Source organism: Phaseolus vulgaris, chromosome 3 (assembly GCF_051622355.1).
Source record: "Phaseolus vulgaris cultivar YP4 chromosome 3, ASM5162235v1, whole genome shotgun sequence".
Lineage (NCBI taxonomy): Eukaryota > Viridiplantae > Streptophyta > Magnoliopsida > Fabales > Fabaceae > Phaseolus > Phaseolus vulgaris.
In genome coordinates this window covers 52,003,206-52,028,059 of record NC_143500.1, presented here as the reverse complement: position 1 = coordinate 52,028,059, position 24,854 = coordinate 52,003,206, and the positions used below count along the sequence as shown (strand labels likewise).

Genomic DNA, 24,854 nt, shown 5'->3' with positions numbered 1-24,854 from the left:
GGGAGCCCTAGATGTATTTTGCGAATATTTAAGAAAACACTGATAAAAAATAAAACTATGATAATGACATTGAGTACGCCATTACAATAATTGAGCTAAGAAATAAGCAAAATATAAGGGCCAAAACCAAACACTAAAGGACGTTAGCAAATTGCTAATCAAACAAACTTTACCTGGTCAGACCATGTTGAACTTTACCTGGTCTGATCCCACGTTGCATCTTCATAAAAAATAACAAGCTGCTAAACTCACTTTTGTAGCAAACAATAAGTTATTTGTTCTGCTCTGTGTTGGTAAGTGCTGAAAATGGATGTTTTATGATATGTTCTTCATTATTCATTATTGCACAATGGAAATGCCTTGGCTTATGTGCCGTCCCAAGATATGACCAAGTAAGCCAAATTGAGAGTGCCCTTTAATAAACAAGGACATGCAACAAAATCCTATGTAACATGTTACATGATGGGTCCCACTAGAAGCTAGCAAAAGAAATTTATGTCTCAAAAGTTGTAGTTTTGGTGAGAACATCAATATTAAGGTTGCAAGTTTTGATGTTTGCCTCTGTTTGGTGGAGACTTCACCACCTGAAATAGCACAACCACCATCTTATGTCTGCTCATGAGATGTCGCTGGAGTTTATTGCAGGCATTTTCGCAGCAATGGTAGTGGCCTTACTCTACTGGCTCTTCAGGAGAAAGGTCATTCCATTTCTTAAGCAACGTAAGACTTTGAAAGGTGAGTGAGCTGCATGTGTAAAAACAAATACATAAAAATTCGTACCAAACACAAGTTTCTTACAAATCCAAGTATTTATTTCACCTGAGATGGCACTGAATCTTTGAAGGCCTTTTAATTATTTATGCAGGAAAGGAAGATAAAAGCTTTGAACATGATACAATACCATTAAGGTATTTTGATTTTAAGGAACTGGAGAGAGCAACAGAAAATTTTAGCCAAGATTGCTTGCTGGGTTCTGGTGCATTTGGAAATGTCTACAAAGGAACCTTTGACTTAGAAGGAACACTAGCCATTAAGAGAGCTCGTTCTGAATCATTCTCTAGTGTGGATGAGTTCAGAAATGGTTAGCCTCAATGAAGATAATTCTGTCTGTTTAACTCATGCCAATTCTCATCACAACTCCCTTCATAGTTTTAAATTTGCCATCGAGGTCGCAAATATATTGCACCTTTTTTTGTCTCCAGTCATAATGCAACATCATCTATCTGCAATTCAAAACCATGACTCCACAGAAAAGAAAATTCAATTTCTAATTCTTGACAATTATTTCTTTGTTCATGGCAGAAGTTAGGCTCCTTTCAGCTGTAAGGCACAGGAATCTTATTCGTCTGGTTGGATATTGTGAAGAACCAGGTGACTATGATATGACTGACAAAAATTCCTCTTGATTGTGCAGTAAAAATGGAGTAAAAAAACTGTCATCAGTTGATGTTCTTAACATTGTGATATTAATAGTAAAAGCACATTGATTTGGGAGTTATTCCTACACAATTTTATGCCAACTTGGCCTAATTATTGTTAGAATAATAGTTAGAAAACAAGGATTTCTGAGTTAGTATTAGAAGATGAAGGTGTGAAAGTTAAGGAGCTATCTGTTAATAGAAAAGTCATGTAAGGACTTTGGATTACTTTACTGTTTATAGTGCATTGAATCGTGTAACTTAAGTGTCAAATACAATAAAATGTCTTATATTTTCTCTAGTCTCCTCTCTATCTTTCTAACAATCATGTCTTGGTCAGAACAAGATGGAGCCAAAATACTAGTCTATGAATATGTTCCAAATGGTTCGCTGCTTGAATACATCATGGGTAAGTTTTTTGTTTAAACAGTAGAGTAGTCAAAGCTATTATGTGTTTCCTCAAGGATTTTCTTTCACTTCTAACGTGTTTCTTAACTTGAACATAGTATCGGTAGCATGAACAAAGAAGGCAGATGGAATTAAAACATAGACCAAATTTGATTAAGAGGATTTAAGCCATGAATAGAAAACTCGTTATTAACTTCTGGTTTTTATTCTGAAACCACGAATGCATGTGTAAGAATATTAGCTTTTTGTAGGAAGCAGAATGAGCTTAACTTGGAGGCTAAGAGTTAAAATAGCAATAGGAGCAGCAAGAGGTTTGTCCTTTAAAAATAGTCGTACCATGTTGATTTAACAAGAAAGCCTTTGATTTAAACAGAATTTCTTTGTTGGTACCTTTTTATAGGCATAGCTTATTTGCATGAAGAGGTGAAACCAAGCATAATCCACCGTGACATCAAACCAAGTAACATCCTATTAGGGGAAGGTTTTGAGGCAAAGGTTTCGGATTTTGGGTTAGTAAAATCAGGGCCAACTGGTGATCAGTCACATGTGAGCAGCCAGATTAAAGGGACACCAGGGTACCTTGACCCTGCCTATTGTTCAAGCTTTCATTTGACCAAATTCAGTGACGTTTATAGCTTTGGTGTCATACTTTTGCAACTTGTTTCAGCTAGACCTGTGGTGGATTCCACTAAAAAACAAAGTAATCAACATATCATTGACTGGGTAAGTAGTGCATAATGCCCCCAATCTTCCATTGCAAAGATTCGCTTGTTTTTGTTACTGTTCTATTGTAGCAAATGATAATAAACCAAGATGATCATTATAGTTTATTTACTCATTACAATAGATTGGTACATCATGCAGGCAAGGCCAAGCATAAAGAAGGGCAGTGTTGAAGAAATCATAGATGCAAATCTACTATGTCAAAGTGAGCCATGCAATATGGAAGTTATGCTGAAGATGGGGCAACTTGCTTTAAGATGTGTGGTTGAAGAACCAAAACATCGCCCAACAATGACTCAGGTCTGTCAAGAACTAGAGCAAGCCCTCTACTCAGCTGATAGCTTCAACAGAAATAAACAGTCTTCAAAGGGATTCTTTACACCAATTGGCTTATCCCAGCAATCACCAAAGTCGGAGACTCGGGGATCAGTTGAATCATATGATTGTTCACAGAGCTTTGTTAGTATTGATGGTGTTGGATTTCAGAAATTTCATGTTGATATGGATAGTTTCTCCTTTAAGAGCACAGACTTAAGGTGCCTAGAAAATAATAGTATTAGTATTGACATGGAGAGAATATAATGGTATTAGTTTATACATTGATAACAATTTGAAGAGACTGAGACTTCAACAGAATGAGAAAACTCATCACTCTTTTCCTATATTGGAATTCAGGATTCAAGAGTTATATTATGTCTCATCATTATGTGTCTGTGTATACATTGCCTGTGATGGATAAAGCAATTTCTAGTTGGTCCAATTGGTAAACACAGAGATGTACATTCAAATATCGTTATCAACGTACGTGTACAAGTATGGGTAGAAGATCCAGTTCATAGGTGTGGAAGTAATTGCCCCACAACTGTCTTTTTACTTGTATATATTTGATAGATTTTTTTTCTCTCTCTCTCAGCGTTACCTTACAAGACATTTTGAGAAAAAAAATGTAAGAAATTACAAGAAATAAAAGGGATAATAAACGTCAACTAATTTTGCAACCTTAGACGTTTGTAGAAGTTTAGATATTTTAAATTGTTTATAACAATATTATGTGTTCCTAAAAAATTTGCTAAAAAATTGTTTATAAACTATCTATTTACCATACTAAAGAAAATTTCGAAATCTGTCACTGTTTATAAATACTTCTGTAAAGCTCGAGACATTAAGAGCCAAACTCACCTAAACGTTTATGTACCATAAAACTTAAATTGCGAATATTTATCCATTTACTCGGATCTCTGTAATTAAGATTGATAATAGCTCAAATTATTTTTATATCCATATATTCTTTTACTTCTCATTCGTAGTATCATACAACGTATTCTTCACCTCAAATTCAAGTCAAGATTAATGCAATTAAAAAATATCACAATAAGAAACATTGTAATGTATGAAAAATAAAGATACGCAAACATTAAATTGTAAGAACACTTGATACTTCAATATAAAATTGCAAAGATAGCATAGCCATCCCTTGCGTACCTACAACTAATCCAAAATTCATATTCACCGTCCTTTTTGTATCAACCATAACCTAAAAGAAATAAGGACAACAAGCAATATGAACTTCGGATACTTATTTAGTTTTGCTATTGAGTGCGATAAACTAACTATGCATTCAAAGGAGTGCACGAACAACTTACAGAAATCACTCCCCATTGGATGAGAAAAATATGAGATGCAACATGATTGCCTCTTAATGATCAAATATTGAAGGTTACCTTTGGCTTTGGTACTCTACTTCCATGATGCTTTACTCACGCAAGCTACATACCCCAAGTCACTTGTTACATTGTACCAAATGAGCGAAAGTTTTTTCAATCTCTGTTAAATTGGATATACAATCTGGTGGTCACCAGAGCTCAATGTCTGCTAAGGATACAACACTACATACAAGCATAACAGCTCATACAGCCAGCTTCATCAACCTGAACTAAGTTTCCATCGGAGCAGCACAGGGAGCCAAAGTTCTAGAAGGAAGGGGAACACCACCTCCTCTCACCGATAAAGGAGGACCTCTTACTGAGCTTGCTCTGCTGACAAGATTGGAGTCAAGAAATACAACTACAACGGTGATGTCATCATGGAAATGCCTGCGGACACCACGATCAATTTTCTTCAAATCAGAGTACCTCATCTCTCTCTTTTTTGCTGCTTCCTGCAAAGCAGTTTTGATGAGCCTTCGAGCAATTCCCTGCAAGACATAAAGCATGTAATGCCAGCATCGATCTTTCACTCTTTGGTGCTACTATTAAGTGTTTAATCTCTTAAGATATCCTTTTTCATTCAAAATTGTGCATTGTAAGCAATTTAAGTCGCAGCTTTTGCATATATACAAAATACATCCTATCAATTTTAACATCCAAGACTGCAACCAGTAGCATTTACATGAGAGCAAGTTAGTATGATCGTAATCTAAAAGAAAACAGTAATGACATAATAGTGCATGGAAACCATGGTAAAAAAATCAAGCACTAAATGCTCCAACAGAGTACATGAATCAACCATTTGAAATTTAATGAAATAATTAGGGGCATTTAAGTTATGACTGGACAAAACCACAGTAACTAAGGAATGAAAAACATAAAATAGAAACAACCATATTGTACATTTATCTTACATTGTGTGGGTTGTTTTGAACTATATCAACGGCATCTTGATTGCTAAGGTGTTCCCAAAGACCATCAGAAGCAAATATGAGAAATTGATCATGCTGTTGAAGTTCATGAACAGAAATTGATGGGTCGGAGCTCAAAATTGGCCTCTTAAAACCATCCCGTACGCGAAACTTGGCATACAATGGTTCCTTGTTGAATTCAGCCTTTTTTAGGTATATATCACCAATGGATCTTGAAATCTGCCACATAAAAATTTCATAACTAAGTTGTATTACACAGGAAAAGTTTATGGTTATGTTTGGTGTAAGCTCTTCTGCTTAAAGAAGAAATTGGGCGAACACATTTTCTAGAAATCTCTTAAAAGATTAAGTAGCTTAATTTTATAAAGGAAAAGGAAAACAAGTAGCATTTTAAGCAGCTTTGATGTAACCTGTTTGTACACTGCAGGGAATTCCCCTTAAATAGGGAGCATTTTCCTCTGCTTATTTATTGTAAAGGTTTCAAATGTTGAGAGTTTTTTCCTAAAAGAAAAAAAAATGCTTTTGAAACGTTCACCTCTTGCTATATTTTTGTTATTTCACTCCAGTATGATTCTAGAATTCTAGCAATAACTACATTCTCCACAACTTTATGCAATGAGATCATTCTGTTAACAGATATTTCCAATGTGTTCCTAGGTCAGACTTGTGTTCATTCAAGACTAGTGGTCAAGCATTTGATGGATCACCACCAATGAGAATAAATTCCTTGACTTAGTTTAGTTTTTTCTTTGTTGTAGTACGTGTTGGTTTGATGATGATCAATCATGTTCAGTCATAAACTGCCCATGATAGAACTTTTAATTGGAAGAGTGGTCACAGTTTCATAACACCTAAATGGAACCAGGCACATGTCTGTCATAATATATTAATCTGTTCTTTACCATTTCGAAAAGCTAAGAAGATTCATTTAATTAATTCAATCGAGAGTTTTAATCGATTAAATCAAGTACTCTGTTTTTCAAGGAATTGGATTGTTTTATGTTGCACTCAATCAATTCAATCACAAGCAATATCTCATTTTGTTTCAATCGTTTAAACTTAATATCAATTCATTAAATTGTCCTTGTTGAAAACCTAGAGTTGGAGTCAAATAATTTATCTACTAATCTTTGAAAAAAAATCAAATGAAACAGAGAAATAATGAATTAAATCAGAAAAATAGTTGATTAGTCTTTGAAATAATCTTATCTCCCTTTTAAGATATTACTTCATTTTCAGACAGTTTTTTTCAAGAATACTCAGCAAAACTTGAGAGATCAAAAGTTTCGTTTTCAGAATCAACAAGTGAGAAATCACTGTGTAGCTAAGTCTCATCAGTTATAAATTCAAGAAATTAGCCGATACTGTTCTTAAATTTTTGTTTTTATCTTTTAAGGTTTTGTAATTCTCAAGATAGGGTGTCTTAAGGTTCTTGTAGCAAGCTTCTACAAGAAGGGTTTATCACGTCATCTTGAAGATCTCAAGAGATTTGGATGTCATTGTTTCTTTTTGTAAACATTGAAAATTAGTGTCATCTCAATCTTGTTGGATTGGGAAACTGGTAGTAGCTCTAAGTGGTAGAGAGTGAACTAGTGTATATTCTTATTTTTCTCCTCTCACGTCTTGAATTTACTCCAACCAAAGGAATTGAAAATTCATTCGTTGCATAATTACATATTAGATAGGAGAGCTGATGAAGGCTACTAGATCTTAATAGGCATAGTTTCTTTTTTTGAAAGAAAAGGTTTAGGTTTATAATAATTTGCAAAAGGGGTTAAAATCATGTTTCAAATCGATATATGAACAAAAGAATCTTTACAATCCCCCCAATACTGTAAGGTCGCACTGTTTTAATAAATTGTAAAGGGGATTGATTGTTCTTCTGAGCTCTTTTTTGTTTTCTTGATATTTTGTTTGAAGCTTTTGGAGGATTCTTGCTCTCCTGCTTTGCTCCCTTTCCTTTCTTAATGCATCCATCTCACTAAAACTATAAGGCTTAGATGCGAAAATAGACAGAATATGCCTGATTGATAATTGTATGATGTGACATACAAGATACAAAACCTAACTGTATTCATAGTTCATACTACCAACATGAATCGAGTCCAGTAAAATAGGTATCAGAACACTGTTAAAGAAATTCTGGAGAGGTGATACACAAAAATGAGCATGGTTAGAAAGGTAGCTAAAATGACAACCAAAAAAGCTGCTGGGATGTTGCATGTGGCCTTAAACTAGAACGAAGAGACAACCATTTAGCCCAGAAAGCAATAATACCAGATTTCTCTAAAGTCACTAAATAAAAAGGTACTTACAGCTTCAACCAGCTAGAATAAATAACCTCAAATTAGAATTTAGTAGACCCAAAAACCAACTTAAACATGTCTGAAAAGTGGAAAACAGATTTAGGCTAGAGAAAATACAATAACTACACAACTGCAAAACTAAACATTAGACCAAATTCAGCACCCAAATAAGCTCTAAATTGCGCTAATAGATGGGGGTGGAACAGAAGGCTAAAGTGATGCATAAGCATAACCAGAGTCAAAAGGCCAAAAATAAATAAATTCAAGTAACTGAACAAAGAAACCGTGAAAGGAGTTTCAAATGTTGGATACACAGCAGGCAGCAGCAGAATAGTGATGATATTAGGTCAAGGAGGATGGTATAACTCTAACACCAAGTTGAAATTACATGCGATTCGTTTGATGGAAAAGAAGAGACAAAAATAACATATCTAATTGATATTCATATGATATGATATATTAGATAGGTCAGTGGTCCCTCTCTTGCCTTATCTTATCCAACAACCATTATTGAATTTTTTTTAAATCTAGCAGAATTCTATCAAATTTTGAAGACTTTTTAAAGTTTTGTAGCCTTAGTTTACTAGGGGGAAAATCAACAATTCCTATATATATATATATATATATTAATAGTGTAAGTCAAGTGTAAGTGTAGCACAAACCCTGCCAAGAACTTACTAATATAACAAAAATCAGTAACAATAATAATCTTAAAATTGTAATATAATATATATAAAAGATCACAGGCAATATTTCTACCAAAAGAAGATCATAGGTGATGCTTTCATTTCTTAACTACTGTAATAGTATGACAATTCTTCATACCAGTAAATGGGCTGCACATGGCTACAGTATAAACTATGATTAAAACAGAGCATATTACTAAAATCTCATATAGTTGGTTAAAATTCCAAGAAAATTTTTAGTCCTTGAAAAAAAGTAAAAAAAAAAATAACCTACTCGTACCTCTAATGATGTTTGTACATATTTATAAATAATTTAATATCCTAACTAATCTGGTAAAAATAGATTCTTTCACATAGAGGGTAACTAGATTATTAGCGCTTATATCTCAATAAAAATTATTTAACTAATGAAAGGAGATGTTTATACCCAAAGATTAAAGTCTATTTTTCCAATTATTACATGGTTCGGGATTTTGCCTTTAGGCAAATCACTTTTTCAATCTCATCAGTAAATTAAAAAACCATTTTAACAAAAAGAAAAATTATTTAAAATGTTTTTAAAACAGAAATAAATAAATAAATAAAATGAGACCTTAACTCATGCACAGGACAGCAAAGCCTATGCAAAAATGACCAACTATGAAGAGTCAGTCTACATATTGCCTAGTCCAATAACTTTCAAAGAGTCATCATAATCACAGATGACACGATTTAGATATGCATATATCTAAAAATGTACAGGAAAAATGCAATGTATTGATAAATCACATCAAGTTTTTAATAGATTGCAGATAATAAATTAAATTTTCCATTTCAAAAACAAAAGGATGGAAGAATTTGGGAAAGATGTGGATTACCTTCTTTTTAAAAAATAAAATAAAAACTAATCACCAAGATTCACATGTAAAACTTACCTGTATCAGACCCTTCACTCGCCATACATTGTGCTTTAAAACTACGATTTTTGAGTCATCAGGATGCAAAGAATGCATCTCCTGTCTCACAGATTCTATGCCGACATTATGCTCAGCCGAAAGCTGGATGGCCAAAACTTCCCCAGTCGCTCTGACAACCCGCCCAAGCACAGCACGGGAATCACCAAGGTTAGCAATATAGAGGATACCACCACAAATCACACCAACCAAACAACAAGATCCCACCGCAGCAATTTGGGGATTCATAGGCCACTGTTTAGTAACCACTGACAAAAAGCCTTCCTCTGTGGCTTGATACGCCTTCCGAATAACCTCCACTGACATGGACTTCTGCTCGGACGCAAATCCTTAAATAATATATGCACAGGTCAATACAAATGTTCACAAGCAAGAATGAATAATGAGTTGAACTGAAAGGACAAAACTTATATACACTTTTACTGTTCTCCTATCAAAATTAGATTTTCACCTCCGTAATTTGCATAATCCTTTTAGTGAAAACCTTTATTACGCAGATTATCAAGGTGAACCTCTAATTCTATTTGGAGAAGAACACGAACACCACCAATGGAACTTTATCTAAGTTTTGTCCAAACTGAAATTCATAGATGCTCCAAGAGCAAGCCAATACTCTTGCTCCATGCTATTGAAAATGTAGAACATCCATTTATGGGGCCATCACCACTTTAACTACATTCTAACTGCTATACCCAACAACCCGATGCAATACACATTCAACGGCGTGGAGCACCTGTGAATCTCACTAAAAAATGGAGAGTGACCATAAAACTAAAAAGTCATTACGTTTAAGATGTTGGAAGAGATGATCACAAACGTAGCGTGACGTCTCAGGTCCACCGTGGCCATCATACACTCCAACAAAGGTACCATAAGGACCATTCTCAAGCAAGCTAAGAGGACCAGACTCAATCTGGCTCTGATCCTCAAGCAAGTTGTTGGCCTGAACAACAGCCATTGAGTATTCACCAAACAAGTGCTGCCCGGCATCCTTGTACCACAGCAGCCCTTCCTTCCGCCCCGTAACCTCGGAACCCTTGCCGTCGGAGGATCTTCGCCGCCAGCAGGCAGTCAGAAAGTCCATCAACCTTGATAGCATCCCTCATTTCACCCCAAAACAACCTCCAATTCCTTCACATCCACAAACGGATGCTCCACCCCCACCCCCCTCACACCCTGCCTCACCTATCTTATATAACTAAAATTAAAAATAAATAAAAAACAATAATAATATCTCTATGCTACGGTCACCAATCAATTTCAAACTCAAACATCAAAATTCGAGAAATTGAACGGTGAATTTCATAAGAACCCCCTGGAAACACAAATAGAAGAAACATTAGTCAGCATAAACAACAAAGAAGTGAATAAATACATAAATAAGAAAAGAACAGCAGAGAGTTGTTGGAAAGAACAGTACTAGGTTACAGAGGAAACAGAAGAAGGGTTATGTGACGCAAGAACGTTAGATCTGGAGATCGAAGAAAGGGAAGTGTGTGGTGATAGGGTTTGGTTGAGGGTGGTGATGGTGTAGAAGAGAGGATAGGGAAAGGAGAAAGGAGAAAGGGAAAAAAGGGTTTAATGATGAGTGATCGGTGGTGGGAGTGAGTGAATGATGAACTCAACACACTTTCCTTTTCTTTCTTCTATTATCTCTTTCTATGCTCTTTCTCCACCCAACAAAAAGGCTAATCTACACCAACTAACTCTCCCTGAATTTTGTGAATATTACACACCCGTCAATTTCTCCCATTGCCAATTACTTCTGCTTTTTCTTTAAGCCAAATACCTTATACTCACTTTTACCATTTTTCAAACCAAATATTTTAAACCACGTCCCCAAAAAATCTTATAAATTACTATAAACTTTTCTTTACTAAATTATTAATTACATTAAATATTACTAAAAAAAGTTATAACCTAGCTCAAAAATATTATAATTACATATGAAATATTTCTATGCAAAGTTTTTCTTTCTTGAATGTTAATAAGATTTTTTTAATTTGAAATAAATTGGAATCAGAGAATATTTTCATATTCATTTAGGAGCTCTTATATTTTGAAGAGATTTTTTAGAGTGAAGAAGAGCACCTATTATATTTTCAGATTCATCTAGAAACTGTGATTCCTGGGAATCAGGGGTTCAGATAGGGGTGTTCCAAAATTAGGTTATAGTGACGTAATTCACTTTTTTATTAAATGAAGTATATTTAAACGTTTATATGCATTTCTTATCGTGTTTCATAAACATGGATTTTTTTTAAAATATATATATAAAGAAAACATGATGAGAAAAAATTTCAAAATAAAATTAAACGTTTAAAAAATAAAAGAAAAAGTAACAGAAATGAGTTGTAAAAGATAAAAGAAGAAATCAATAAAGTAATAAAATTTTATTATTTAATCTATAATAAAATTGTGTATTCTCTTCTAACAAACTGAAGATGATAAAGTAAAAATAGTGATGCAAAAGAAAACGGAAAATTCCATGCGTAGCAATCTTCTCTGCTTCCTTCTCTTCTTTACCATCAATTTTCTTCTGAACCCTAACCCTAACCGTTAAGCATTCTCCATCAAATTCTTTCCTTAAGCGCAACAACAAGATAATCCATTCCCAATTGGACTCAATTCGCAGCAAAACCCTACCAAATTTGGATTTCGCCAACCCTGATTTCCGATGGGAGGAGACCCCCTCCCTCTGCCGCCGTCGTCCTCCGGTGACGATGGCGACCCCTTCGGTATCTGGTACGGCAACATCGACTACCTCCTGAACATCTCGGCGATCGGCTCCGCCTGCTGCCTCCTGATCTTCCTCTTCGTCAAGCTCCGCAGCGACCACCGCCGCATGCCGGGGCCCGCCGCCCTCGCTTCGAAGCTCCTCGCCGTATGGCACGCCACCGGCCGCGAAATCGCCCGCCACTGCGGCGCTGACGCCGCGCAGTTCCTTCTCATCGAGGGCGGCAGCTGCGCCCTCCTCCTCTCCCTCGCCGTGCTCTCCGTCACCGTCCTCCTCCCTCTCAACCTCTCCGCCGGCACCGCCGTCCTCGACGACGGCTTCTCAAGAACCACGATCACGCACATCGAGAAAGGCTCCCCTCTTCTCTGGATTCACTTCCTCTTCGCCGTTGTCGTTGTGGTTTTGGTCCACTTCGGGATTTCCGCCACCGAGGAGCGTTTGAGGATTACGAGGTTTAGGGACGGGTACGGTAATTTGAGTGATCCTACCTCGAATTCCACTGCTATATTCACTATAATGGTTCAGGGTTTGCCGAAAATTATAGCCGCTGACTGGGTAGTGTTGCACGAGTATTTTCACTATAGGTATCCGGGGAAGGTTTATAAGGTTATTGTCCCAATGGATTTGTGTGCTTTAGATGATTTAGCCAATGAATTGTTGCGTGTGAGGGATGAGATTTCGTGGCTGGTGGCCAGGATTGACTCTCGGCTTTTGCCAGACGATGAGCGTGACGGTGGTGTCTCCCACACCGGATTGTGGGCTTCAGTGGTTTGTTGTTGGAAATGGTTGAAGGGTTTTTGTGTTGATTTCATAAGGAGGTTTGGTTATAGTGATGAAGAGAGGTTGAGAAAGTTGCAGGAGCAGAGGGCTGACTTAGAGAGTGAGTTGGCTCAATATAAAGAAGGGTGCGCGCCTGGTGCTGGTGTTGCATTTGTTATGTTCAAGGATGTGTATACAGCTAATAAGGCTGTTCAGGATTTTCAGAATGAGAAGAGTAGGAGAATTGGAAAGTTCTTTTCTGTTATGGAGTTGCGTTTGCGGCGGAACCAGTGGAAGGTTGAGAGGGCTCCCTTGGCCAGTGACATTTACTGGAAGAACATGGGGACGCCGAGGATGTCGCTGAAGTTGCGGCGGGTGTTTGTGAACACTTGTTTGTTGTTAATGCTTTTGTTCTTCAGCTCACCCCTTGCGGTGATCACTGCTGTTAAGAGTGCTGGGAGGATTATCAATGCTGAAGCTATGGATAGTGCGCAGCTGTGGTTGGCTTGGGCGCAAAGCTCTAGCTGGCTAGCAAGTATTATATTTCAGTTTTTACCCAACGTGATCATATTTGTTAGCATGTACATAGTGATCCCTTCTGCTCTTTCATATCTCTCGAAGTTTGAACGGCATTTGACAGTGTCTGGGGAGCAAAGGGCTGCACTGTTGAAGATGGTTTGCTTCTTCCTTGTGAATCTCATTCTCTTGAGGGGTTTGGTGGAATCGTCGTTAGAGAGTACCATCTTGAAGATGGGTCGGTGCTATTTGGATGGAGAAGATTGCAAGAGGATTGAGCAGTATATGAGTGCATCGTTCCTGTCCAAATCATGTCTTTCCTCACTTGCATTTCTGATTACAAGCACTTTCTTGGGGATTTCGTATGATCTGTTGGCACCCATTCCTTGGATTAAAAGAAACCTTCAGAAGTTTCGAAAGAATGACATGCTTCTATTGGTGCCAGAACAAAGTGAAGAATACCCTTTAGAACATCAGGACACGGAAAGTAGTCTTCAGAGACCACTAATGCACAACAGTGCTTATGACATTGCCAATGGGGATGAGGTTGAGGGACAAGATCTTTTTGTTTATCCGGTTACTGGAAGCTCACCTGCTCCCAAACAGACATTCGATTTTGCACAGTATTATGCCTTTAATTTGACAATTTTTGCCCTGACTCTAGTATATTGTTCCTTTAATCCCCTTGTGGTCCCTGTTGGTGCTGTATATTTTGGATATAGATATGTGGTTGACAAGTACAATTTTCTGTTTGTCTATCGAGTTCGTGGCTTCCCTTCGGGCAATGATGGTAGGTTAATGGACACTGTAATATCCATCATGCGTTTCTGTGTTGATCTATTCCTTCTTGCCATGCTCCTATTCTTCTCAGCTCGTGGGGACTCTACAAAGTTGCAAGCTATATTCACTCTTGGGTTATTAGTCATGTACAAATTACTGCCTTCAAGTAATGATAGTATACAACCAACACTTCTGGAGGGCATTCAAACCGTTGATAACGTTGTTCATACTGGGTCCATCGATTATGAGGTCTATTCACGGCCCAGGTTTGATTGGGATACCTCCCAAAGGTAACTAACTCAGACTTTGATATGCATTGGTTGATATCATATAAAGATGTATCTGTTCCCAAACCAGTACGGAACTTGGAAAAAAAATAGTGGTGAGGGATGGGGACAGAGTGGAAGCAGGGATAGGAAGAACTGGGAAGAGGTTTCTGGTAACTGGTGTTCATAATTTGCTGTAATATTCATTGATGACATTTCATTCTTCTCTACCACTTCTTGCCTGATTCCAAAGCTTAACCAGGATGTTAATATCTGGAATGTCATGATTTTTTTGTGAAGTTCATAGCTTTCCAGTTTCTGCAAATTTGAGGTTGTGTTATGCTACCATTTTTAATAGGTAGGTCCCCAACATAATTGGAAAAATTTAGGGGGAATGTTGGTTTTATTTTCGTCATAAAATTGGTTAGGGGCAAGTGGTGCCGGTCCCATTACCACCACCTACTTGCATTAAAGCCAAAGAGCCAAATAAGTCCTCGTTTTTTAAAAGTATTTTTTAATAGGTTAGGTATAATTTAAATAATAGACTCATTCATGTTATTTACTATTATGCTCTTTTTATATAGACTTAACTGTTATTTTAATTCCTCCAATGTTTAATTTTAACAGAGTAGAGAACTAACCAAAGTTTTCTTCAAAACCGATTGGTCATTAATAATGAAAGTTTAGTAGTTTAACTGTGTTTAAATTAGTATTGATAAATATTAATATTAATATTAATTTTCGGAGATTAACCTCACATTCCAATCAATGTCACTCTTAAAGAACAATAATTATTTTGCGGATTCCAAACAAAATGTAGAATCAATTAAGTGTATTAAACAATGTGTGGAAATTAAAATTGATAAAAATAATCAAACCAACCTAACGGATAGATATATTCCCGGCTTCTTTCACAAAAGTCTGAGCATCTACGAAAATACGAAATGTTTAGTTTGAAAAACTATATATTTTCTATATTTTTAATTATTAGTTTTAGTTATTTGTCTTTACATTTTATTTTTTTTTCTGTAAACATTTGGTGAATGTTTGAATTAACAATAATTGCTTTTATGGTTAAAAAATGTTTTTCTCCTCTAGATTGAGTATTCAATAATATTCAAGATTTTTTAAATGTATTTCTTAATTTTAATTTTCATTTAGTTTTGAACATTAATAAATTGTATGTTTTATGTTTTAGATAAACTAAATTTAAGGACTATTATAGGCCTAAAACAATCTTAATCTCCTGCATTATAAATAAAAATACACAATTTGTATAGAGACAGTGACTTTCTCCACTCTTTCAAATACCCAACCATTAGCCTAAAAAGTTGTTTCTAATTTTTCTTTTATCTCTATTTATATACATATTTATTAACTGATTATATCTTTCAAGCTGTTGTTTGTCTCATATTTATTACTAAATTAATATTTTATAAGAAATTATCATTAAGTTAAAATAAATTTGTATAATAAATATAAACTATTTATCTTAAATTAAAAATACAGTTTATAGATTCAAAATTATCTATTATAAAATTTTAGTTATCTGAAACTAAAATTTATGTTATATGAAAAATGTTAAAATACTAGTTAAAACACATTTATTAATTTAATTTGTAATTGAAAAAATGAAGGTTGCCTTTAAATGTTTTGATTGTTAATTATTGTTGAAGTCACTAATTATTTAAATACAAACTAGATATTTATTTATGAAATTATAAAAAGAGTAATTATGATGAATAATTAAATTAAATGCATAAGCATGCCTAAGTGATACTTGTGTATCCTAGATGAGTAGATTGTAGATTCTTAAATGATACTAAAATAAACACAAAAATATGCATTTTAGTAATTTATAAGACGAAATGAATGGTTTTAAGGAGTCTCATGTTGTAAAGGAATGTCATATAGTCAAAGAATGATGCTATATTCACTATGAACCAAACAAGTGCAAAAAAATTCAATTTTATTTGAGCATGTACTTATCTCTAATTTGTGACATGGAAGTTTCTCTGTGTGAAATGTGTGGTTATACTTTCAACGTAACTGATAGTCTTTACTATAACCAATTCAACAAGAGGATAAATAGATTGAATAGCGAGTCACATGTCATTATTTGCTCTTTTCTTTTACTTCTAACTTATATTCTTCTTCATCACTTGGGTCAGAACATGCATCATCAAGCACTCAAAAGCAACCTTGTTGATTTAGGCACAGACAGAAAAAGGGTTGAATCACAACCCCTTTGTCCAAAGCCCAAAAAGCTCTCACCTTCCATACCTGAATTCCTCAAACCAATCAAGTGTACGAAACACAGGTTTGATACTATTCATGTAAAACATATGTTTTTAACATTCGGATAATATTACATGAACATTGTAACATAACATGCACCCAAGTAAAACATTTTTTGTTTCTGTCATATCATATGACCAATATGATTCTCTCTTTCTCTACATGTAAATTGGCACATGATATGAATATTTCTTTCATTTTTTTCTTTTGATTTGTTTTTTCTCACCAGTCAATCAAATATTAATAACGGAAGCGAAGTTCTCAATATGATCTCTGAAAAGGTTTGAGTTTTCTTAAATTAATGAAAAACAAGTGATTAGTGAGGACAATTAGATTACATATACATAGTTGTGATGGTGGTTAGTGAATGTTGTTAATGCAGAATCCAGATGCAAGGGAATTCCTCTGCAATGGATGTTTACCTTGTTATTCGGGTTCTCCTCCACGCAGAACACAGAATCCATTGGTTCATGACGTGCAGTTCCTTCACCAAGTTGAAGTTGTTTCACCATTATCACGAGCCAAACTCTCTGATAAATTTGGTTTCATCTCTGCTTCCCCCATGTGAACCAGCAAAGTAGTCACCACAAGAAAGAATTTACACTAATTTTAGTGTAGAAGTACATTGAAGAGATTGATGTAGATCAGGATAATTAGTCTTTGAACACATGTTCTTAATGATGAATATGTAAATAGTTATGATATATGCTTAAAGCAATATAAATAACAGATTTTGTTGTGTAAACCAGCACCCCAATATGGTGATTTGGTTATATACTCATAGATTTAGGTAGGTTTTATTAGGACTATTATGATTTTGTAAGTTCTTATTGTTTTATTAATTTTTTAATATATCCTTTTATGTTTATGTAAATGAAGATTCCATAAATAATGATGGGGTTTTTAAAATTGCTTCAATTTTGAAAAAGCCATGTTCATAAAATTCATAGAAAATGATGGTTTTAAGAAGAAGAAATTTAGTTGGAATAGTAATAACAGTGTATTGTTTAAGAAATGTTTGAGGAAGTTGAAGTTTGCGATGGTGTATTTATAGAAACACAACGGGACAGAACAGAGGAGCCGCCATTGGAGAGCTGAGAAGCTTTTGAAAAATGAAAGTGCGGTGGTGGGACCCACTCACATGGCCCTGCCATTTTCATATTATAAAGCTGGCTCACTCACTCACTCACTCACTCACTAACCACCTCAGACATCTTCACAGTGACCCAAAACGACACTGTTTCGATTCAAGATCTCAGTCAAATCACACCAAGATCTTCTCTCCTTCCGCCGCGCCAAACCCTAGGCTCCACCGTGCGATGCGGGGTTTCCCGGGAGAGGGCTAGTGCAGAGGACCCGAAGGAAGAAAATGCTCGCTTTCGTTTTCGTCGTTGTTGTGACCTTTATCTCCCTCTGGGGGTTTTGCCAGTGCCACGACCACGTCTACACCTTCACGATGCACCACCGCCACTCCGAGCCCGTCAGGAAGTGGTCCCACGCCGCCGCCGGAATCCCTCCTCCTCCCCAAAAGGGCACCGTCGAGTACTACGCCGAGTTGGCCGACCGCGACCGATTCCTCCGCGGCCGCAAACTCTCTCAAATCGACGCCGGCCTCGCTTTTTCCGATGGCAACTCCACCTTCCGCATCAGCTCCCTTGGATTGTACATTTTATTCTCTTTCACTTTCTATTATCGTTATTGAAAGGTTTATTTTTCAAGAATTTAATTTATTCACTCTCTTCCTACTCTTGTGTAATCTTAAATGATGGGAAGATTGAATTTTGTAATAATTATTTCAAAAGCTTTTTAATTAGTTGATAATGTGAACATTAATATATGAATTGTTGGAAACTAGACTCTTCTTTTAATTTAAATCAATTAATAATTTCTTTTTAAGGTTTGAATTTTGAAGGAGAGTGGTCATCTTTAGAAAGAAGAAATTTGCTATTTAGATATGGATAATGTTTAAGTCTGAGCATTCTTTGTTAATGATTTTTGTGAGGAATTTTATTTCTTGGAGATTGGTTCCTGATTTTCTTTAACTTTTTTCTTTTTCTTCTGGAGATTCATACAGTTTGCATTATACGACAGTTGAAATAGGGACACCAGGAGTGAAGTTCATGGTGGCGCTTGATACCGGAAGTGACCTGTTCTGGGTACCCTGTGATTGCACAAGATGTGCTGCTACTGATAGCCCAGCCTTTGCTTCAGCCTTTGCTTCAGTATGTTTTCTTTTCTTTGTTTCGTTGTGACCGAAAATGATGTTCTTCCTATAGTATATTGTTGTTGATTATGGAGTTCTTCTCTAATTGGTTGTAGTTGTTGTTTCTGTCATGTTGCAAGAAGGACACTTCTTTTAACATTCCATTGAGTGCATGTTTTTTGTTATTAGAAAAATTGTATGTAGGTCCCATTCAATCACGTTCTAGATATGCAAGTCTTGTGTTTTGTCCCCTGCTTTGTTTCTCAATTGAAAACCTTGTTGTTGCAGGATTTTGACCTTCAAATATACAATCCTAATGGATCTTCAACTAGCAAGAAGGTTACTTGTAACAACAGTCTGTGCATGCACCGCAACCAATGCCCCGGGACATTCAGCAACTGCCCCTACATGGTCTCTTATGTCTCTGCTGAAACGTCTACGTCGGGGATACTAGTGGAAGATGTTCTGCATCTGACAAAAGAAGATGATCACCATGATCTTGTTGAGGCAAATGTCATATTTGGGTTAGTTTCCTTCCTTGTTAAATTACCAAAGCTAATCAATATTACACTTATCTGAGTAATTTTAGCAATGGTATTGCAGATGTGGACAAATTCAGAGTGGATCATTCTTAGATGTTGCTGCTCCCAACGGTTTGTTTGGGCTGGGTATGGAGAAAATATCAGTTCCTAGCATGCTATCTAGGGAAGGATTTACAGCAGATTCATTCTCCATGTGTTTTGGGCGTGATGGCATTGGAAGGATAAGTTTTGGGGACAAGGGAAGTTTTGATCAAGACGAGACTCCATTTAACCTGAACCCATCACAGTAAGTGGTAATTCCCTGTTACTTGCCTCTGATTGTATGAAATTAAATTAAAATTTATCGAATGCAAAGATAGCTTAACTTCTCCTATGCTTGGATACATCTCACAGCCCTACCTATAACGTCACAGTCACTCAAGTCCGTGTAGGAACAACTCTATTTGATGTGGAATTCACAGCTCTTTTTGATTCTGGGACCTCTTTTACATATTTGGTTGATCCAACTTACACGAGACTTACTGAGAGTGTAAGTACTTGAAGTACTAAAATGGGATAAAATATCCTTACATTTATCTAGATGTTCATCATGGACTAGAGTTACAACAGTTTTTATATTGCAGTTTCATTCCCATGTACAAGACAGGCGGCGTCCATCGGATTCAAGAATTCCTTTTGAATACTGCTATGACATGAGGTCATAAAGCTGTTTGAATTCTACTAATATTATTCATTTTAGTTTTTCTTTCAAACTTTAAGTATTCTTTCTTATGATGAACAGTCCTGATGCAAACACAAGTCTGATTCCTAGTGTAAGCTTAACCATGGGAGGTGGAAGCCATTTTGCTGTTTATGATCCAATAATTATTATCTCTACTCAGGTGTTAGTTCCTGCTGGATTATTCCTCAAAATAAGTATCCAACAATGGTGTTAGCTTTGATCTACGTATAACTAATATGATTTTCCTTCACTTGTCATTTTACAGAGCGAACTTGTATATTGTCTAGCAGTTGTTAAAAGTTCCGAACTAAGTATCATTGGACGTAAGTCTCTTCTACTTTCTGAATAGTTCATCAGAAGTGAATTAAATACCCCTGTGGACAAGTATAACTCTGAACTAAATCAAACTTAAAATAAGAACTCCTCTTGTTAACAACTTGGTGTATTGTATCAGTGCACCATTGCTTCCTTTTCTCCCAAAAGATTCAAACGATGCATGTATTCTTTATATGCTCATTTTCCAGCCCATAATGCTAAATGACCATAAAATAATGATTGTTTACACCTCAGCTTCTGATGTTTATTGCAGAAAACTTCATGACTGGCTACCGTGTGGTATTTGACCGAGAGAAGCTCGTATTGGGATGGAAGAAATTTGATTGTCAGTATTATTTTCTTCACTATATGCTAATTTTTGTAGCCATACTTTAATGCCTGAGAGACAAATGCTCACAGTTTGAGCCTTGAACAGGTTATGACATGGAGGATCGCAATGTGATCCCTATAAGACCACACACACACGCAGATGTGCCTCCTGCTGTCGCTGCCGGGCTTGGTCATTACCCTTCCACGGATTCAACCACAAAGTCCAAATACAACTCTCAGAGGTCAACTGCATCACCATCGCCACATTATACCCTTACTTTACTTCCAACTTTCCTGGGATTTCTTGTGTTTTGTTTTGTTTATATTCTGTAATCATTCATTTGTATCGTCAGTGATAATTTTTTATCCTACGTGTTGATATAAGAGTATGATATAGTCTAATCACGAAAAATTTATATATGAATTTTGCCTCCATGATATCACCACATTGTAAATCAGTAAATGTCATTTGCATTGTAGTTTTCCTTCCCAATTGTTATTTCAACATTTGAGGTTTTATTTCAACGTCAATTCATCTAGCAAGTAACAGTTGTGGTGGCGTGTAAAGTAGAGATGGTTTGATTTCAACATCAATTCACGAGGGCATGTTTGTGTTCCGCAAGCTGGGAAGAACACGTAATCTTCATTACTTTAATTCCACCCAACCTGTGATCCGTAGCTGTCAATGTTTTAAACTACGACCGAAAGTATTATTTCATGAAATGCACACTTCTATTGTCATTTAACTATGTCTCCAATATATATTTTCCTATGCCTTTATTTTGAGGCTGTTTCTTCCTGTACCTCCTTAATTTCTCCTGGTATTTTCAAAATTCAGTTGAAAAGATTATTTTTTTCTTTCTGAAAAAAAAATATATTTCGAATTTTATCTGAATTTTTTTTTCTATTTACACCTGGATTATAAACTCCGAAAGTATTTTTAATCCATAAATACTTTTCAAATTCTACAATTTAAAATATGTTTTTTCTTTAAAAAAATACATTTCTGAATACAGAATTCATTAAAGTTATTTCTAGATTTGAAAATACTTTTAGATTTAATTCGGAAATATCTTCTGAAAAGTCTAATAATTCGGAAATATCTTCTGAAAAGTCTAAAGTGAAATACTTTTATATTCTCAAATGATACAAAAGTACAATGACAAAAATCAATAATCCTTGAATAGATTTTTATGTGCAAGGGGATAGAACCATAATAAATTACTTATCTGAATTTCTTTTATGTAGTCAAAATATTTAATTAATCTGTTATTGATAAGAGTAGGTCCAAAGTAAAAGTGTTTTCACTTATTTAATTGTCGAAATAGGCTTCAAATATTCCTTTTGCAATATTTGTTGGAAAAGAAATACAGAAAAATGATTGTTTCTTCCTGCACCTCCATATCTTCTTCTGTCACCTCCATATACATCATGAAAATACATTTTTATCCTTTTTTGTCACTTCCATAAACTAGTTTCTGGATTATGTAATCCAGAACACATTTGAAAAAAGACTTCCGGATTACATAATTCATAAACTAAATAAGACTTCCGAATTATGTAATCCAGAAAGTAATCATGCATCTCAAAAAAGGCTTCCAGATTACATAATCCAGAAGTTAATTATAAATTTAAAAAATGACTTCCGGATTATGTAATTCGAAATATTATAGAGGGGTATTTTTGGAAATTCAAAAATTTATGGAGGTGAGAAAAGAAGGTATGAGGTGCAGGAAGAAACAGTCCAGAGAAATAGATAAACATTGAAGTAGGCTAGTTCGTTTCTTAATCTTTCTGTCTCAATTTCGTTTTACACCCCATAACTACTTTCTACACCAAAATAAATTTTAAAATTCCTCCTTTTACCATTTTCTTAAATGATAATGAAGATTCTATAACTCCATATTTGTTCTTTCTTCTTTATAGGAGTTGGGAGATTATGCAAGTTTAATATCAACAATTTCACACAGCAATAAGGTGAAGATCAATAGGTTGTGAAGCTTTAAGGTGGGTAAATATTTGAGTAAGTATATTGAAGTTCATGTTTTAGTTTTCAAATGTCGTTGGGCTTTGGATTCGAGTTATTTATAGGCAAATTCTTCCTACATCCAACTTTTGGCAATTGCTTCTTGCACCATATCACTGCACCTAATCATAGGGGAAATTACGAAAATACCAAAATACCTTTAAAAAATGGGGTACATATAAAATTACATTCTGGACCCCCTTTTTCATAACACAATAATTTCTTTCGAATAAATTTTTCCAGAATGAATTATTTTTAATTCCGGATTTTTTTATCTGGAAAGGAGTTTTGATTTTTTTATCCAGAAATTCCAGATTTTTATTTCCGGAATAAAGGGTATTTTTGGAATTTTTGAAATTATGTTGGGTGCAAGTTCAAAAGTGTTTGGTGCAGGGAGCATTTGCCCCAACTTTTTGAACCTACACCCTACACTTTTTTAAATTCCCAAAAATGTAATGGAAAAAAACATTCCGAAAAAAGTAAATTTAGAATATTATTGTGTTCTGGAAATTGAAATTCAGAATTCTATTCTCGAAAAATAATTTCAAAATGTAAAAAATACATTTTGAACATAAAAAATCTAGTAATATTTCAGAAAGTGATCCGAAATGTATTTTATCTATACTTTTTTTTTATTTAAGGGCATTTTTGTTATTTTACATAAAATCGAGTATGGATTCAAATTTGATAAGGTGCAAGAAGTAATTGTCTTTTTTTCTAAATTGTATAACCCGAAAGTCCCCCAAATGTATTCTTTCATCCTTTTTCCAACTTTCCCTAAATTCTCAAATAGCTACTGAAATATTGGACCGGAATACATTTCCATTAAATTTTGCAAGTAAATATCTGAAATTATTCTCATTAAACGAATATTTACCCAATTCATCATCTGTGTTTTATTTTGGGTACCATATAATTTAAGTACAATTATCATTCTTCCTACTTAAGCGAGTGGATATAAGAGAAGATAACTGTTTCTAATATTTTTTAATAAAATTTATATTAAATAACAGGTACAATCCCATGAAAAAATAACATAACAAAATATAGGAGACTAAATCAAATTTATGAAAAAAAAAATAAAGAAAATTTTTAAGAGTAGTCCAATTAATTATAGTGAGAGTTTAAACAAAGATTAATCCTTAATTGCATTCAGCAATAAAATTCTATGATATATACCTTATTAATGTTATTTTATTTTTTAGTTAACTTGTTTTTGGGGTTATTTTGATTTTCTTGGAACAACGTCTCAGTTGGAGCTTTAAATCTTTCTGATTTTTTTTTATCCATTTTTTAGATAAAAATTAGATACCAAAACATTTTTTTTTATTTCATTTTCCTTGCATATTTTTTCGTTTCTCAAGTTCTCTCTCGGAATTGTTTAATTCTTTAAGTATTGTTTAAAAAATAAAGGGAAGATTGCAAAATACATTAGATCAAGAGAGAAAATAATAACTCTACAGATTTATTAATTTTTATAATTATCATTTTAAAATATATCCATAATGATTTATCATTGGATAAAGTGTAAAATTGGTTTTGATGAAAATAGATGCAAAGAAGTCTACACAAGTGTATTGAATATGATGGGTGCGACCACAACGTGTAGACTGGTTTCATCTCCTTCCTCTTCCACACCCTCTTCCAAGTCTTTCAAAGTTTTCCACAAATGAAGAGACTCATTTCTGCATTATTTTCTATAAGCACTTCTCATTCTAATTCAAACTACTCTATAATTAACTTTAAATCCTAAAAAAAAAAGGAACATCCTCAATTTGTACCTTCATTTAGTTTAAAGAATTACACACTCCTCCTCTGAGCTTGAAAAAAATAAAATAAAAAAACTCTTTCAAAATTAGACTTTTCATGTAATCTTATTTTAATTATAAGAGAGATTTACCCTCACTTATATGTTATTAAATATTTTTATCTTTAATCAATGTGAGATTTACAACACATCCTCTCATACTTAGAAGTCACCTGGAAAAAAAAAGAATGAAATGGAATTTTTTGAAACATCGAACGAAGTAGTCGTTTATATGAAAAAAAGATTCGAATTTTTAAGAACTCAAAGGATCCACTTGCATTCGTCAAAGAAAGTGTGGATCCCCGTTGAGTTCTTACGCTTTCATTTCAAAACCCCAATTAAAACTAATAAATAAATAAAAAACTTAAAACTCACCTGTAAACTTTTAATTTAATTCAACTTTATAAAACTTATATCCACTA

General features: G+C 34.7%; 5 protein-coding genes across 8 annotated transcripts; 4 read left to right on the top strand and 1 right to left on the bottom strand.

Moving 5' to 3' along the window:
- The first annotated feature begins 447 nt into the window (after positions 1–447).
- On the top strand, positions 448–3,388 carry LOC137808506 (putative serine/threonine-protein kinase PBL7). The gene is made up of 7 exons (XM_068609650.2): positions 448–735; positions 866–1,081; positions 1,303–1,371; positions 1,759–1,827; positions 2,078–2,137; positions 2,227–2,549; positions 2,691–3,388. Exons 1-7 carry the CDS (start codon positions 609–611, stop codon positions 3,129–3,131), a joined length of 1,305 nt encoding a protein of 434 aa, XP_068465751.1. The 5' UTR covers positions 448–608; the 3' UTR covers positions 3,132–3,388.
- A 575-nt stretch (positions 3,389–3,963) lies between these two features.
- Positions 3,964–10,930, bottom strand: LOC137808507 (putative protein phosphatase 2C 46). Its single transcript, XM_068609651.2, has 5 exons — positions 10,553–10,930; positions 9,919–10,447; positions 9,094–9,461; positions 5,170–5,406; positions 3,964–4,743 (listed from the first exon to the last, which is right to left on the bottom strand). The coding sequence occupies exons 2-5, from the start codon at positions 10,229–10,231 to the stop codon at positions 4,483–4,485; spliced, it is 1,179 nt and encodes a 392-aa protein (XP_068465752.1). The 5' UTR covers positions 10,232–10,447; positions 10,553–10,930; the 3' UTR covers positions 3,964–4,482.
- Positions 10,931–11,566: 636 nt separating this feature from the next.
- On the top strand, positions 11,567–14,492 carry LOC137808501 (early-responsive to dehydration stress protein (ERD4)). The gene has a single exon (XM_068609642.2). The coding sequence runs from the start codon at positions 11,810–11,812 to the stop codon at positions 14,216–14,218; it is 2,409 nt and encodes an 802-aa protein (XP_068465743.1). The 5' UTR covers positions 11,567–11,809; the 3' UTR covers positions 14,219–14,492.
- A 1,650-nt stretch (positions 14,493–16,142) lies between these two features.
- Positions 16,143–17,288, top strand: LOC137808503 (uncharacterized). The gene is made up of 3 exons (XM_068609645.2): positions 16,143–16,510; positions 16,718–16,769; positions 16,871–17,288. The coding sequence occupies exons 1-3, from the start codon at positions 16,170–16,172 to the stop codon at positions 17,054–17,056; spliced, it is 579 nt and encodes a 192-aa protein (XP_068465746.1). The 5' UTR covers positions 16,143–16,169; the 3' UTR covers positions 17,057–17,288.
- A 276-nt stretch (positions 17,289–17,564) lies between these two features.
- Positions 17,565–21,084, top strand: LOC137808500 (Eukaryotic aspartyl protease family protein). Of its 4 annotated transcripts, none has more exons than XR_016519321.1 (10): positions 17,565–18,150; positions 18,563–18,710; positions 18,980–19,215; positions 19,295–19,526; positions 19,627–19,762; positions 19,857–19,930; positions 20,015–20,114; positions 20,220–20,277; positions 20,544–20,615; positions 20,706–21,084. XR_016519321.1 is itself a non-coding variant. In XM_068609640.2 (10 exons), exons 1-10 carry the CDS (start codon positions 17,858–17,860, stop codon positions 20,930–20,932), a joined length of 1,569 nt encoding a protein of 522 aa, XP_068465741.1. In that variant the 5' UTR covers positions 17,565–17,857; the 3' UTR covers positions 20,933–21,084. The 4 variants fall into 4 exon arrangements, 3 of the variants coding, with proteins under 3 accessions (XP_068465741.1, XP_068465742.1, XP_090155925.1); XM_068609640.2 differs by having other exon boundaries at positions 19,295–19,519; XM_068609641.2 differs by having other exon boundaries at positions 18,553–18,710; positions 19,295–19,519.
- Positions 21,085–24,854: the final 3,770 nt, after the last annotated feature.

What these genes read in the sequence shown, in the direction of transcription:
- LOC137808501 (XM_068609642.2), top strand. Translation starts at nt 11,810, where the DNA reads ATGGGAGGAGACCCCCTCCCTCTGCCGCCGTCGTCCTCCGGTGACGAT.
- LOC137808503 (XM_068609645.2), top strand. Translation starts at nt 16,170, where the DNA reads ATGTACTTATCTCTAATTTGTGACATGGAAGTTTCTCTGTGTGAAATG. An exon ending in ATCAAGTGTACGAAACACAG is followed by an intron (nt 16,511 to 16,717) that starts GTTTGATACTAT and finishes TTTTCTCACCAG; the next exon opens with TCAATCAAATATTAATAACG. An exon ending in TCAATATGATCTCTGAAAAG is followed by an intron (nt 16,770 to 16,870) that starts GTTTGAGTTTTC and finishes TTGTTAATGCAG; the next exon opens with AATCCAGATGCAAGGGAATT.
- LOC137808506 (XM_068609650.2), top strand. Translation starts at nt 609, where the DNA reads ATGTCTGCTCATGAGATGTCGCTGGAGTTTATTGCAGGCATTTTCGCA. An exon ending in GCAACGTAAGACTTTGAAAG is followed by an intron (nt 736 to 865) that starts GTGAGTGAGCTG and finishes TTATTTATGCAG; the next exon opens with GAAAGGAAGATAAAAGCTTT. An exon ending in TGGATATTGTGAAGAACCAG is followed by an intron (nt 1,372 to 1,758) that starts GTGACTATGATA and finishes TGTCTTGGTCAG; the next exon opens with AACAAGATGGAGCCAAAATA.
- LOC137808507 (XM_068609651.2), bottom strand. Translation starts at nt 10,231, where the DNA reads ATGCTATCAAGGTTGATGGACTTTCTGACTGCCTGCTGGCGGCGAAGA. An exon ending in TCTCTTCCAACATCTTAAAC is followed by an intron (nt 9,462 to 9,918) that starts GTAATGACTTTT and finishes ATATTATTTAAG; the next exon opens with GATTTGCGTCCGAGCAGAAG. An exon ending in TTCAAAACAACCCACACAAT is followed by an intron (nt 4,744 to 5,169) that starts GTAAGATAAATG and finishes TATGTCTTGCAG; the next exon opens with GGAATTGCTCGAAGGCTCAT.
- LOC137808500 (XM_068609640.2), top strand. Translation starts at nt 17,858, where the DNA reads ATGCTCGCTTTCGTTTTCGTCGTTGTTGTGACCTTTATCTCCCTCTGG. An exon ending in TTGCTTCAGCCTTTGCTTCA is followed by an intron (nt 18,711 to 18,979) that starts GTATGTTTTCTT and finishes TTGTTGTTGCAG; the next exon opens with GATTTTGACCTTCAAATATA. An exon ending in GAGGCAAATGTCATATTTGG is followed by an intron (nt 19,216 to 19,294) that starts GTTAGTTTCCTT and finishes ATGGTATTGCAG; the next exon opens with ATGTGGACAAATTCAGAGTG.